The following is a 15,164-nucleotide window of genomic DNA, read 5'->3' as shown; positions in this document are numbered from 1 at the left end:
GATATTTAGTGTTATTCCATGTGCTGTGAACACTTTAATTCAAACTGTGTGTGTTTTGACAGTCCTCCAGCTGTAACAATTCTTAATTTTTTGTCTTTGTACACTTAAAATTTCAACTGTTATGTTGCAATAACATGGATTTTGCATTTGTTTCCTTTGTATAAGGTAAAAAGATCCTGTGGTGGTGTGATTCTTTATTTTTTTTCTTATTTTTTTTTACCTTCTCTCTGTGTAATAAATTTAGAATGCAAACAAGCTCTATATTGTTTGTTTTATAGTTCTGATAAACCTGTTGATTTTGCTTGTTCAGGAAAGCCGCTACAGCTAACCCTTCAGGCATGTGACGTGAAAGGAAAGGAAGATAAATCAGGGCCTGAAAACCTCCTTGTTGAGCCATGGACAGGGGATGGTAAGTGTGTAGGCCTTTTCTTTATGGTTTCTTGTAGTGGTTCAGATCTGTACATTTTCACACTGATTGATAGTTAGAAAAAAGGAACTACAGTAGACGCAGTGCTTCTAAATTGTAATGCTCACTCACAGGGAATTTCTCTTAGGAACTGTTCCTTCCCCTAAAACAAGTTTGGTATCTTAGGTCAGCTTATTTGGTGCATTGGCTGAAAGTGAATAGCAGGCTGGTGTGAAAAACTTCATAGCAGAGCAGCATTTTGCTCTGAATCACTAGGGGCTTCCCAAACACTGATGGAGGGTTGGAAGAGAAAATCATATAGACTATCCTTGGGTGGCTGAATACTTGGTTTCAAGAGTCAACAATCCTTTAATTGTTGATGATGATCTTAGTCAAAATGTTCTTAAAAATCAGAAATAACAGTGTAAATGAGGCAGTAAATAATGCTTTGACTTGCAGAGCCAATGTGCACTTCTCTAGAACGTCGTTTAAGGTGCTTAGCACACAACATACTTGGGGACATCTAAATTGTGCACTGTAGAGGTGGTGTACGCATTGGAAATCAGTTTGTCTTTCTTGGGGTTGTTTGCAGTCAAAGTTTGGGGGTGTTTGCATTGAAAAGTTTTGTTTCTTCCACTTCTTCAGCCTCTAGCTGAAGTAACATTGCCCTGGCATTTTGCTCTTGATGCCACCGATTAAACTTCAGAATATTATAACAAAAGAAGGGATTTATAGCTCATGTTCTTCTGAGGTTTTTCTTTCATTTAAGAGGAGGTAGAATGGTCTTGACAGCTTTTCTGAAAGCCAGAATAACACTGCCATTTAGATAAGTAAACACTGTCGTTCAGTGGTCCCAATAACATTCAATGGGAGTGACTTTTCACTAAAACTTAGCAGTTGTAAGAATTATTTCCTGTTACTGGAGAGACCGTGGCTGTGAAGACACGGTCCTGAGGAAGGATATACTAACACAACCCTGTGTTGAATGTACACCTTTTGATACAGCATCGTCTTTTATAAGCAGAATTACTAATGCCAGCATTATAATTTACTATTTCATTTGGAGACTCAAGTCTCATTCACTGGCTGAATCTTTGCTATAGAACATGGCGCTGGGTTTTGTTTTACTCCTCCCATTATAATTCTGTATCCATTTATTTTAAGGTGACAGTCCTCTAAACCTCATCCTGTTTTCATTGTTCCTTTAGGTTTTCTTACTGAGACTGGAAAGACCAGAGCAAGTATCATTTTTTCTGCGGGAACTGAATCTACATTCCAGGTGACACAAATTAGGATAAAGGTAAGGAACTTGTTTGCATTATTCAAGCAGATTCTTGCATTAATGCTTTTTTCTTGGTGGTGGAGTTTAGACAGTTATTCACCTTTGATTGAATGTACAGCTTTGTGATTAATTTGCAAGAAATTTGAGTGACAGGAGTTTGGGTTTTGTTTTGTATTTGCACAAGTCACAGGAAACTTGCACAAAAAGAAAAATAGAAATTTCCTCTGGTTACAGAATACTACCACAAGTGTCCTCTGTAGAGCGTTCCATCTATTTTATCTTGCCTCTGTCTGTATTTTATTCAGGCCAATGAGGTATTTCCAATTCTTGTGTATGTAGCATAATGCTTGCCATGTATTTAAACAGCAACATGACTCTGGTGTGGAGGTTAAAACTTATGTCCCAAACATTGGTAGAATCTCATAGCAGAACGGAAGCTGTGATGAGGTTTTTACAGCTTGCTTTTCCGTTGTTGAAACTATAGCTTACGGTCCCAAAGCCTGTGTGCATGCTTTGTACTGCCCACCTGAATTGAGGATGACTAGACTCTTGTGCTTGTAAGTTCTCATCAGTTGGGGATGGAGGAGAGGGCAGTATCTCAACTGTTCAAAAATTATAGTGCAATGATACCTGGATACAATTAAAAAAAAATGCCACAGCTTTTTGTGTAAAACAGCAGAAAAGCAAATTGAATCAAGATGCAGGCTTTTTCTTGCTTGCTTGGCTGCAGGTGAGATGGTGGCAAAAATGAAATTTAGCTATGAGTTTGAGCCTTAATTTTTCAGAGATGTTTAATCTTTCTGAAACATTTCCTGTGTCATGTTCCTTTAAAACAAAGAAAATAAATAATATGATTCCAAAGAATCACAGATCAGTTTTGCCGGTCTCTGGTTTGATTTGAGTAACTCTCTTTCTTATAAGCAGAAACATCATTTTATTGTTATCCTAGTTTTCTCTGTGTTGCTCCAGCATTATGTTCTCCTTTCAGGTTCGGAAAGGTGCTATTGGAGCCCGGTGTGGTTTGGTGTTCGTGTATAACAGCTCTTCAGAAAAATTTCATGCAGAGGAACATTTTAAAAAATTTGACAGCTATGACAAGTGGAAGCTACAAGAATTCAGGCAATTTTTAAAAAACAGGTAAAGGTGGGGTGGTAATGAAATTTTTAAAAAATTAACGTTGCAGCAAACCTTCTCTACCCTGTTATAAAAGTCAGAGTGTTGATGAGGTGGGAGAAGTCGTTAACATTTCTTTGTGCTTACTGCTGTAGCTGCAAATAAAGTCACTTGCCACTGAACACCTAAAGGTCTACATTTAAAACTTAATCATGACCAGCACTGGTTGAACTAAAATCTCAGTTTGATACTTTTGAGAAGCTGTGTCTATACAGAATGCTGATTCCTAATAGCTGTATTGTTGCTTTTCTCTACAAGTATGCCGCAAAATTATTGACTTGACTTTAAAAATAAAAATAAAAAAAATCTATGGCAGACATGCATTTGCTGGAGTCTGTGCACGTGAAATGTTTCTGCTACGTTTTCCTGAATCTTTAATTTTCCCAACAGGTAAAAATAGTTGGGTAACATAGCAGTAGGGCAATCCCTAAATTTTTTTATTATAACTTTAGTTGATCTGCTTTTATCTGCAGAAGTGATTGTTCATGTGATGAACTGGGAGAGGATGATCCTGTTGGCTGGTTTGAGGTGGAAGAAGAATGGGATGAAGTGGAGGTCAAAATGCAGCAGTGCAGAATTTCCCAAGTAAGTAATAATTAGAACAGACTGACTGAGGTATGAATGAGGAAATGGTCATCTTCCTGCTTTCTTGAAGACCAGTTAAATAATCATCAGGTTTTTGTTACCAAAGAAGAGGCCTTGACTAGAGCTAAAAAGTCAGTGAGAGCCATTGGAGGTAAGGCCACAGTTTATTTAGATTTAGCATGGACATTACTGTCTCAAAAGTGTAAAAAGTTTCCACTCACTGGATTGTGTCAAGAGGATGAGTTCCACTGTAAGCCTAATGATTAGAACATGAAACAAGCTGCACAATCGCAGTTCTTCATATATTCTAATTTGCTCACTTTTAATTACTACAAAATAAAGACTAAATAACGAAGAGTCTTTGTGGCACCTTAGCTTATGCCCAAATACATTTGTTAGTCTCTAAGGTGCCACAAGGACTCCTCGTTATTTTTGCTCATACAGACTAACACGGCCACCACTCTAAAATAAAGACTAGATTCTGCAACCCTTATTCATGATAAGTAGCACCTTGTTCCTTGAGTAATTCCATGGATTTCAGTGGAACTACTTGAATACTGCACTACTCGGCATCTTAATTTGCAGCAATTAAAAGTGAAACTTGTCTTCCGGTGCATGTTGTTGTTTCGGGTTTAATTTTAATTTGGTTTCAGGGTCCCAAATCTCTTCTTCCTGTGGGACGAAACACCAGAGGTGGCTGCTCAGGGACAAAAGTGAAAAGTCCCTGTTGCATAATGGAATCCAGAACATGCCATTTCCTTATTCAGTAGCTGTCTGAACTGTTATGCATGTACTGTACATATTTGTTCCCCAAATTTTGTGATTACAGGGTTAAAAAATACCTTTGGACTCTGGGGATGCATTCCTTAATGGATAGTCTCAGCTTCAGGTTCTTTATTATACTAATGTAGAAAGAATTGCAAGTTAAATGCTTTATCCCCTACTTGTTTTTATAATCTAATGATTTTCCGCTTGCAGGGAAACTTGGCGCTATAAGATTAAGAAATAGAATGCAGTTTACAAAATGAGTTAGATTGGTAATTAAATGACTGAGTTTGCAAGTGAACATGGCAGTCACAGAACCCCCTAGTATGTAGCTCATATAGAACCTTCAGAATTAGTGTTCTCCAAAAATGGGGGGTGGGGTGGTAGGCCAGGACACTGGCTTTGCCTGAATAATATCATAGGATCTTAAATGTTTGTGAGTGTCTTGCTCTTGAAATCAGGATTTATGAACAGCGTTTGTGCTATTTTTATGTCTCTATCCAGTATTTAATGGTGAAGTTCTTGTGCACAAGGCAAGACACTGCAGAGCGCCTAGGAGTTCAAGGCCTGACTGTTCTGGGATATCTTCGGCCTGTGGTTGGGGAGCCCAACAGAAGCATGAACTGTCTGAAATGCATAGCAACAGATGACAGCATTTGTGGAACAACCCTTCTCCTGAAGACACTTCATTTCATCCAACAACTTGCACAGGACCTGGTATGTTTCTCTCCACATTTTTTCACTTCTTTAAAGCATGTGGTCTTGTTACAAGAATAAATGGTGGTACACCAAAGACAAACCTTAAAAGAGGCATTATAAAATAATTTAGTGGCCAGGGAGCAAGCTCTAACTACATTCAGTGGTAATAATATGCAAGTCATGAAACTTGAAGTGTCTGGAAAATGACTTTTAGTATACTAAGATGCCTTATAAAAGGGTGCTTAAATAAGTTAGGAATATCTCTTCTTTAAGAAAACCAGAACTGAACTGCATTTCCATATCTCCCACTTTATGATAAGTGGGATTAATGCTACATATATAAAAGTTCCACTGCCTTTTAAATAGCCCCACGGCATCTCTTGGAAGCATACAGGAGGATTAGAACAGGTGTATAGACTAGAACTTGTTCTCCACTATTTGAGTGAGTTAGATTTGTGAGAAAGTTGGGACATACAAAAGGAAGTGAAAATTGTTAGTCTGACGCAACAAAAAGAAAAGATATTGCTGGTTCATCCTAATGGGAGCCTGGCCATGTTGTGTCCTGAGACTGGAGTGGCATTTCAGATGCAGCTTGATACTTCTTTCATGCTCCATATGTTGCAGTTTTCACTGTGTTTTTGTAAACATGAATTGTGTAGAATGAATTCTTCAATCTTGTATTTTCTTTGCCTCTTTTAGGTTCAACAGAAAGAAAGTGGATTAAAGTACAGATCATTCTTGGACTTCACAGGCCTTGACTTGCAGCTTTTCTGGAATTTTTACAATAAACTACACCAAAAGTAGGGCCCTCCTCCATCACAAAATTAGCCATAAATATGTTTACATACAGTGCATTTTATTCAGCTGATGTTTTCTGCCGTTAAGCTGAAGTAGCCGATATTTTCCCTTCTCTCTGTTGTGGCATCTGTTTTTTTTAGCTATAAAGTTACATAGATGCTTGTAACCTTTAAGTTTCGGTACAGTAAGTTTGATTCCTGTCTAGGTGTTAGGGGTTTGGGTGTGGTTTTTTTTTTTCTTTTTTTAAAATTCTTGGCTGTTTTTTCTTTATTCAGAGGATCTCTTAGCGTCTCTTTCTCGTAGAGCCGAGACAGTGATGCTTGCTTTAACACAGCAGTGTGTGCTGGAAATGAGCTCTTCCAGTGAAGATTTTACTCTTGTTTGTTTTCCTTTTAGCCCAAGGGAAGAATGTCTCTTTGCCCAGACTGTGCTACTGCAGCTTCTTCAGAGCTGCTTCTCTGTGCTTACTGGAAACAATGAAACTATTAAATCTCAGGAAGCTTCTCAAAGCAAAACTTCTGGCCAAACAGAAGCTGCAGTAGAGCTCTACAGGCATTTGTGTGAAGGTTTGTTAATATTATGCTGTCACTTACTAACTTTGTTGTTGTTTTGTTTTAAAGGAGTTTTATACTAGTGTCAACTTGGAACAAGTATTTTCCAAAACCCAAGCCAGCTGCTGTTTCAGATTGTTGTGCTTTATTGCTATTTTAGACTAATGGGTTTCGCTGAGAGCTTGCTTCTGTACTTTCTTTGAGCCTCTGATGAAGTGATCTTGCATCTGTCCTGATGTGTGGCCTGAAAGTGTTTGCAATGGCAAATTATTTCAGTGGAGCTGTATCTACTTGCACCAGTAGAGAATTTGGTCCTTTGACTTCAGTACTGGAATAAGTAGAAGGATTAGATTTGTATATATCGAGTATTTCTAACCACTCATCACTGTGCTAGAATGTATCCAGATGGTTGGGAAAGGACAAGTGAAATCCTGGCCCCGATGGCATTGAAGTTGATGGGAATATTGTCATTGATTTCTTTGGAGCCAGTACTTTGCCTTATATATTTAAGTACAAGGATTTCAATAACTAGTATACATAGTAAGAAATTATGAAAAACAAGGAATAAATGAATGACTTTGTACTGAGTGTGGTACATTTTGAAAGTCGTGTCCCCCTGTCTTCCCTTCCCCCTCAGGTTGACAGTTGGTCTTATAAATAAATATAACGTTGAAGGTCCTGAAGTGAATCAAGTCATTTGAGTCAGAGGTCTTCTCATAAGATCTTTCTTGCTAGACTTCAGAAAGCTTTCTCACATGTTTGTGTAGACAAACCTTAAGTAACCTGTAGTTTGCAGCAAGCTGGGTTGAAATCTATCCTTTACTAGTGTGCTGTCCATGTGGACTCCGCTGATACGCACTAGTAGTTCCTTACTGCGCCTTTGATCCTACTCCCATATCAAAGTGGGGTAGATCAGAGTGCACTAAGGAACTGTTAGAGCAGGGGTGTGCCGAGTCTTCATTTATTCACTCTAATATAAGGTTTCGTGTGCCAGTAATACATTTTAACATTTTTAGAAGGTCTCTTTCTCTAAGTCTATAATATATAACTAAACTATTGTTGTACATAAAGAAAATAAGGTTTTTAAAATGTTTAAGAAGCTTCATTTAAAATTAAATTAAAATGCAGAGCCCCCTGGACCAGTGGCCAGGACCTGGGCAGTGTGAGTGCCACTGAAAATCAGCTCGCGTGCCACCTTCGGCATGCGTGCCATAGGTTGCCTACCCCTGTGTTAGAGCATGTTAACAGGGTTCATATGGACAGTTGTTGCGCAGCAGGCTACCTTAATGTATATTTATATTCCAGCTTGTTGCAAGCTAAATGTTCTTGAAGATCAATCCTTACGTGTGTATGTGAGGAGTATTTTATGTGCTTTGGAAAGACTAGTGTCATGGAAAAGAAATAAAATTTTATAGTTATTAAAGATATATTCTTGGTTATTGATTTGAAATTGTACCACTGTTTCCTTTTTTTATGAACAGTAGTGGACATGAGTGATAGCAACTTCACACCCATGACAATGCTAAAGCAGGAAGTTAAGAACACATTGCTCAATGGAGCAGCTATCTTCTTCCCAGATAGACAGACCAGACGGGACCAGCTCTTCACCATGATGGTAAAGCATGCAATGAGAAATGATTGCTTTTGGCTTTGTTAGAATTATTTTCTAAGGTAGAAAAGAAGAGAAAAGAAAGCAAGTATCTGTTTATCCCTATCTTTTTCTTCACAATCACTTCATTCCAGATGAGGCGAGCTTGCCTTTACCTTTTCATAAAGTAGTAGTTTCAGTTCAGATGGTCTGTCTTAGAATGTCAGTCTTCAAAGGAAGGCTCTTTTATACTCTCAAAAGTGACTGTTTAAAGAGGGAAACATGGCATTGTGCAGTTCCATATTAGTGGCCTTTAAGTGATAGGCTCTGCTTACTTTACAAATAAATCTTGTACATATAACCCCTGTTTTATGTAGGAGGAAACCTGAGGCACAGGATGCAGTGACTTTACATATGTTCTAGTGTCCAAGTCTGTGTGAGAACTTAAAATATTTTATATCTTGTTTTTCCTCATTATTTAGAACCTGTTGAAATACTGAAAGTGTAAAATTCACGTGCTGTATTTTTTTTTAACTCTTGCATGTGCATATGGGTCTGTAGGATTTCTTATGTGTGATGGGATACTACATTTATAGTACAAAAATAAAGCACAGGAGTATTTAGAGAAGACACAATTAGGAGATGCAAGGAAAAGTGATTTAAATGCCATTTTAAAATCAAGATTTGTTTAGTGGCAAAGAACTTAAAGATCCAATTTCAATGGGGACTGATTTTTTTTTTAAAAAAACATTTTTACAAACCAAGGATAAAGCTCAGAAAATGGATATTTTTCATAATGAAACTGCAGACCAAACATTTCTTGGAGTTGTGCAAATATTAATCCTGTAGTCCACAAAAAGTATTTCCTGGTCCTGTCATTCTTTATAATTCTTTGCTATTACAAAAAAACATTTTTTTAAACGTAAACCTCTTCCATTTCCTAGAAAAACATCACAGAACAGGAACATAAGCAATCTGTGCATCTCACCTTCAGATCCCTGTGTATGTACTTCAGGTAAGGCTCTTTGATATTAAAAATAACTTTTCTTCTCTGATTATCTTCATCCTATTGATCCTTTTTCAATAATTCCACATTCTTCTGAAAAGAAATGGAAGTCAGCAAAATTGTTAATGCACTTTCTCCTTAAGAGAATAAAAATCTGTACATCTTACTAATAGTGACTGGATCAAAAAGCAATAACAAAAGATTGCCCCAGGGTAAAAATAATTACTGAGGCTGTGGTATATTGCCCAGAGTCTCTGAGTAGCATTGTTTACTGGTTTATCCTTGGTCAATTTTTTTCAAACTAATGTTGTCCTTGGAAACAGTGGATATTTGTTACATCTTTAAAATACCTCCACACTGATAAAGGTATAGAACATTTGATTTTTCCTTCAGAAATGATGTGTAAATGATCTCCGCAGATTATCATCACAACGGGGCATCTGTTTCAGACTTCGATCATTAGCTGTTCCTCAGTAAGCTCTATTTTTTTGCAGTGATCAGGATCCAAGTGGACTTTTATTGTTACCAGATAAGGAAGTTTCTGAGGACTTTGACATCAGCCAGGTGCTGTCAGTCATGGATACCCTTCTGTTGGTGGCAGCAAGAGAGGTAGCTGTCCTTTGAGATTGTCTGTTCTCACTTCTCCTTTTCTGGCTGCCTTTCTACAGTATGTGATATGCTCTCAAAGGCATGTTGCACCTGAAGAGCCTGAAGACAGTAGTTAACGGGACTATTCCCATGAGTAAAATTAATTATGTATGATTGTAGGATTGGGCCCGCACTCATTTAAATGTTATATGTTAAGCAGTAACAACATTTAATATTAAGAAACAAGGCACATACTGAATAGGTTGCCTTAGGGAGTTTTTCCATAGAGTTCCTTAGTAACTGCGTTGAAGCTGTAAAAGAATTGAGCTAATTAAACCAGATTGAAGGGCGGGAACCAGTCATGGTATCATAGGCTGAAAGACCTGTGCTTGGGAAAGTAAGGACTTTTCACATGTGAAAATAATTAGCCTATGTTACAGAATGTGCTGAAAGCCTTAACTGATTGCCCCAAATGTAGTTGTAACTACTTAGACCTGTTTGCTGCTCATCTTACTGAGTTACTAAAACAGCTTTCAAATATCACTTCTTTATGAATTTTTTTTTTTAACCACTAGCAGTTCATATATGACTGGTCTTTTGCTTTTCATCTTTTTTGTGGCGGGTGGTGTATCACATAATCTGTCACACAGCAGTGCATGGAGTATCATTGATGTGTTATTGCCCTGCATGGGATATCATTGTTGTATCATTACTTTTCAGTGTGAAATGATGATGCTGGATGTTGCCCAGCAGGAGAGTGGCACAGTGTTGGCATCCTTATTCTGGTCTGCACAGGGAAGCCTCCTTTCATGGTGCTACCTACAACTTAAGGGCAATGATAATACAGCCAAGAGTCTTGCCATGGAAATTCTTAAAAAATGTAAGTTCCAGAGCTGAGTCATGCCTAGTGTATACAATAAGGCAGTACTTTAAAATATCATCTCAAGAAGCTGATTAGCATTTTTATCTCTAGACACTCATCATGGTATCTGAAGCATCCTTATAATTATAGTGCTCCTAACAAATTTCAAAATTGGCCCAGAGCCATCTGGACCAATTTCCAGTAACCAGTATAGTTAAAGTTGTTGTATTATTGTTATGTCTGAGGAGTCTGTAGAATCATGAGAAACTAATTTGGACCAAAAATTTCACTGGCTATTGAATCTATGAAGAAACAAAATTTAGTTCCATTTTAGATATTTTTCCTTAGTTGTCTGTTTTTAGGGCATCTTCCCTCCATCTCCCTCAAAAGTAATATCTCCCCTGGCTGAGACATGTTATTTGGTAGATCTGGGTAATCACAAGAAAAGCTGAACTCATTTTGTCTGCAGTAAGACCTATTAATTTAGGCATTTCTAAGGTGCATAGCACCAGAGCATGCTTTGTCTCAGCATAGCATCTCCAAGTTACTTGAATAACTACTTGAGACATAAATTGAATGGTTGAGTGATATTAAATTTGTACTTTGTAACGTTGGCCTATTTCTAAATTCAAACCTGGATTATATTCTATAATTTTATTTTTATACTAATTATGTATTCAGTCATTTTATTCATATCTAAAATGTTCAGCTAAAAATTGCTGGCCTTCCTCATAATTCATGTTTCATTCCTTAGTGTAACAACGATCCAGGAAATCAGATGTTTACAGTAAGGTTATTGAAACAGGCGTTTTAGCTCAAGGAGACGTAGTTTGATTACAATACTAGTTTCTCTATGAAGTGTGCTTTTGGTGGTGGTAGTGACAGTGTGTCCTATTGCCAGCAGTGGATATGTGCATAAAAATTGTGTCCCCCAACTGCTTTGTCTCTTTTGAATGTAAGTTCCTTGGGGCAACACCTGTCTTTCTCTATTTTGCTCAACATCAACCCCACTAGAGGTGTACAGTAAAAACACAGACTCCCAGTAGTGAATCCTCAACTTGGCTAACTTTCTATTACCTAATATGTTTTCTCTTTCTTTTTTAGATGTGGGCCAGTTCCTGACAAATATCAGAACAATTTTAGAATCACTTTTGTCCCAATACAGTGGCAAACATATAATAGAAAAATTAAGTAACTCTGTTTTTGCCATGGCAACCCGTCAGCTGGTAGGTGAATGACTGGAATGTCCTACCATTTTCCTTTAGTGTGGATGTATTTATTAAGACTTTATAACTTTTAGGTGTTTTTTGTTTTTGTTTTTTTTCTCTCCTTAGGTGACTTTCTTGTTGGATTTCTGCACTTTAGACATGCCACACTGTACCCTACTTCAGGGTTTCAGTACCCTGACACAGCTGCTGAGGAACCTTTGTAGTGAACCTGGAGAGAGTCTTAATAAGGTAGCCTGAGATAGATAGATATAGATACTTTACACCTCTGATTCTCTGTAACCTTTTGAATTCTGCCTCTCCTTTGCCCACCATCAGTGTATCTGATGAGCTCCTGTCCCTTCAGGATCTCTCTAAAGTGATTTTGAGCATTTTTATAGCTGAGAAGTCACATCTACAAGTATGCAACCAGGTTACGTAAGAAAAATGTTCAGAACATACAACCCTTTAAGGGACTATGCATTCATCATCACCTTACTTCAAAAGATCACGTTTACTTACGTAAAATGTGTTGTGGATCAAATGAAAATGCTATGATCACTAGTTAGAACATAAGTCCGTCACTATGTGATAAAGATAGAATCACTTCCTTGATTAAGAAGTTCATGTAAATTAATACTGTTGATTGCATCATAAATATATAACAAAAGATAAGACCCTTGTCCTGGGAGCTTGCAATTTAACAAACAGATCTCTGTTGGGAAAGATTAATGGGATACATTGGTTTAAAGGAGAAAGTGGAAGTTTTTAAAGGTACTGTAAAGTTTGAAACAAGATTGGGAACCTACTCCCAAGTATATGGAGCTACATGGTGAAATGCAGAGCCAAGAGTGGGAAATCTATCTGTTCTGGTTCTTGTACCACCCCAATCATTGTGGTATGTGAGTATATAAAAGCAGATAAAGAGAAGGGGAGAGTGGATTGCAAGATATGGAGTTGGAGGAGAGAAAGAGGAAATAAGACCAAAAATATATTTAAGAGTGAAATTATGCTTTTGTTCTGAAGGTGGAAATGAAGAGCTTGCACCTGATTTAGTTAAAAAATAAGCTGGTGAAAGGTTTTGAGGAGTAGTGATGCAATTGATATGGCAGCAGAGAAAGATTGTTTCAGTGTCAACATTTTGTATACTGATTTTGAAAGAGACGAGTGACTGGAGTCCAAAGAGGAGATGATTTATAGTTAACCAAAGCTTGCATCTGGGTTCTGGTAGTTTGAATAGACAGGAAAGGATGGGTTTTGGAGGTGATAAAAAGGAAGGGAAGATAAGAGGTTTCGTGAGAGCCTGGATATGGGAGGAGGAGAGATAAGTAGATGATGACACTGAGATTATGAGCCTGTAAAATACATGGGACGCTGGAGAAGGATTGAAGACAGGAAAGAGATAACGGGGGCGGGGAGGAGTTAATAAAATACTAGTACATGCTTCATAATCTTACTTGGCGTCATTCTTTAGAGTGATGTAAGTAGAGGGATAAGTGCTTACAGTACAGGTATGTGTGTGTGTGTGTATATGGTTACTCTAAACTATGGACTCAGATGTGAAATGATGCAGTGCTGTAATCCTCCTACTGAATGTTTTGCATTTGTACCTTGTAAGGTGAAAGTTGTTGTATTTTAATTATGCAGGTGGACATGGAAAGCTGGCAGCAAGAACAACCCGTGGTGCTGCGAACATGGACAATGGAATCTCCTCACAGCTATGAAAATAATTGCCATGAGGTCTCAGTCTTCCTTTGTCCTGGGGCAACTTACTTTGAGGTGGAATTTGATGAAAAATGTGAAACAGAAAGGAGGTAACTTAATAGTGTGCCATCTCTGACTCCAAAAACTATTCACAAAGGGGCAAATCCTGCACTCTGTGCAGAGAATCATTACCTACTCCACCAATTTCTCCCTCAGCATGCACCACCCACCCTGTACTCTTCTTTGCACCCCTGCTTAAAGATTCTTGACACAGCTGAGCTCCCACTTGAAAGAGTGCAGACAAACTCTTTGCACAGGCCCTGAGTGTCAAGGCTATGCTCTCTCAGGCAGTGGAACTATGCTTTCCATTGATTGCTCTTGTATTAGTGCTTGAAAAAACCTGTGGCCATCATTGCATGTTCCCACCATTCACTTTACCCTACTTGAGCACAACTATGCCAAAGTTCAGTCCTTTCTGTAACCTTACCTCTGTTTCTTTCTGGCTTTCCACTGAGAAATGCTTAATATTTGAACTTGATATTAAGGATCAGGGAGCTATGTTGTAGAAATGACTGTATATATGCTGTATGAAGTAATGTTTTTATATAATCATCTAAAGCAGTAAATACATCTCTGAAGGGATTGTGTCTACATTGCTGAGTCTCCAGAGTGGGGTGGTTAGGGAAGTATGAGAAATTCCAAAGTAAACTTGCCCAAAAGTTTTAAAAATAAAAATGTGTAAGTAATGAGTTGCATTCTCCACAGATATGATTACCTGGAGTTTACTGATGCCAGAGGTGCAAAAACTCGTTATGATACAAAGGTTGGCACCGAGAAGTGGCCCAAGGTGAGTGACTTTAAAATATTGTGCAAAATATACATATGTTAATATTAGGGTACCCTGGAACTCTGGGGTGTTTTTAGCATCATAGCTAAGAGGTTCTGCAGAGACCTTGTAATCTGATAACTTCATACCTTCGGGGGGTGTGTGTGTGTGTGTGTGTGTGTACACCCACCTCTAATGCTCAGAGGGGTAGGGGGGAGGAGAGAAATCTGTAATTCCACAGTGATGCAAATGAATAGAATGAATGACCCAGAAGGTCCTTTCCAATACTCATGTCTGATTAACTCACTACCACCAGCTAGCATGTAGAAAACCATGTTTCACTGCAGTGAAACACAGTTGAAATTGTTCTCTGATCCCCTTGTACCTCATTAATTTTAAATAAATCTTGAGATGGCAAGTTGAATTCATTTATTATTTTCTTGTGGCCACTCAGGTGCTAGTTCATAGCTACTCCAGTGTAACCTTTCCCTGCCATTATATTTTTTAACATCAAAAGCTGTATTGTGGGCTGAAACTTTCAATTATTATTTTGACTAGAAAGTTGAAACTTTAATTGATGTAGGCTTTTCAGTCATGTTATGGGGGAGGGGGAGAGGCTAGCACATATTACAGAGAAACCGTGAGAATATTGAAAAACACAATTGCTGAAGGAAATTCATGACCCCGAAATGTCTTCCTGTTGTGTACATTTGGCAAAATGACTGTTTTGTTGCTCTGTAGAAAGTGACCTTTAAGGCTGGCCCACGGCTGCAGTTTCTCTTTCACTCTGACAGCAGTAATAATGAGTGGGGCTACAAGTTCTCCATCACTGCTTATGGCCTCCCAGATGTCGCAGTTTCTTGGGGCTTGGATTTACAGCTGCTTGTATCCAGGTTGATGGGGCGCTTGGCTTCACGGTGTATGGCACTGAAATCCCAACTGGGTAAGTTGAATTAGTTTCTCTAGCAGTCATGCTTCCAGGATGGGGATGAGGTGCAAGAATCTAATATTTTATAGTCTTAAAAGGAATACATATTGTTCCAGCCCACTCACATTTGAAAACAGAAAATCCTGACTAGGTTGCCAGTTACAGACTAAGTTGGTAATGACCAACATTTTTAACCAT

At 38.1% G+C, this 15,164-nt stretch overlaps 1 protein-coding gene across 4 annotated transcripts in view; it reads left to right on the top strand.

Moving 5' to 3' along the window:
• The window catches only part of ZZEF1 (zinc finger ZZ-type and EF-hand domain containing 1), an 80,431-nt gene that overhangs the window by 21,451 nt on the left and 43,816 nt on the right, over nt 1-15,164 (top strand). For all 4 annotated transcript variants that reach the window (XR_005590055.1, XR_005590056.1, XM_039507517.1 and 1 more), the window contains exons 9-24: nt 311-409; nt 1,615-1,706; nt 2,677-2,825; nt 3,335-3,446; nt 4,716-4,928; nt 5,610-5,710; nt 6,105-6,274; nt 7,741-7,874; nt 8,792-8,862; nt 9,348-9,462; nt 10,162-10,321; nt 11,408-11,529; nt 11,638-11,760; nt 13,156-13,322; nt 13,978-14,059; nt 14,780-14,981. Coding sequence is in view for 2 of the 4 variants with exons in the window: in XM_039507517.1 (XP_039363451.1) it covers nt 311-409; nt 1,615-1,706; nt 2,677-2,825; nt 3,335-3,446; nt 4,716-4,928; nt 5,610-5,710; nt 6,105-6,274; nt 7,741-7,874; nt 8,792-8,862; nt 9,348-9,462; nt 10,162-10,321; nt 11,408-11,529; nt 11,638-11,760; nt 13,156-13,322; nt 13,978-14,059; nt 14,780-14,981 (2,112 nt within the window). In the remaining 2 variants the exon portion in view is untranslated. The remainder of the gene's footprint in view (nt 1-310; nt 410-1,614; nt 1,707-2,676; nt 2,826-3,334; nt 3,447-4,715; nt 4,929-5,609; nt 5,711-6,104; nt 6,275-7,740; nt 7,875-8,791; nt 8,863-9,347; nt 9,463-10,161; nt 10,322-11,407; nt 11,530-11,637; nt 11,761-13,155; nt 13,323-13,977; nt 14,060-14,779; nt 14,982-15,164) is intronic.

This window comes from Mauremys reevesii, linkage group 20 (assembly GCF_016161935.1).
Source record: "Mauremys reevesii isolate NIE-2019 linkage group 20, ASM1616193v1, whole genome shotgun sequence".
Lineage (NCBI taxonomy): Eukaryota > Metazoa > Chordata > Testudines > Geoemydidae > Mauremys > Mauremys reevesii.
This window is presented reverse-complemented; position numbering and strand designations above follow the sequence as displayed.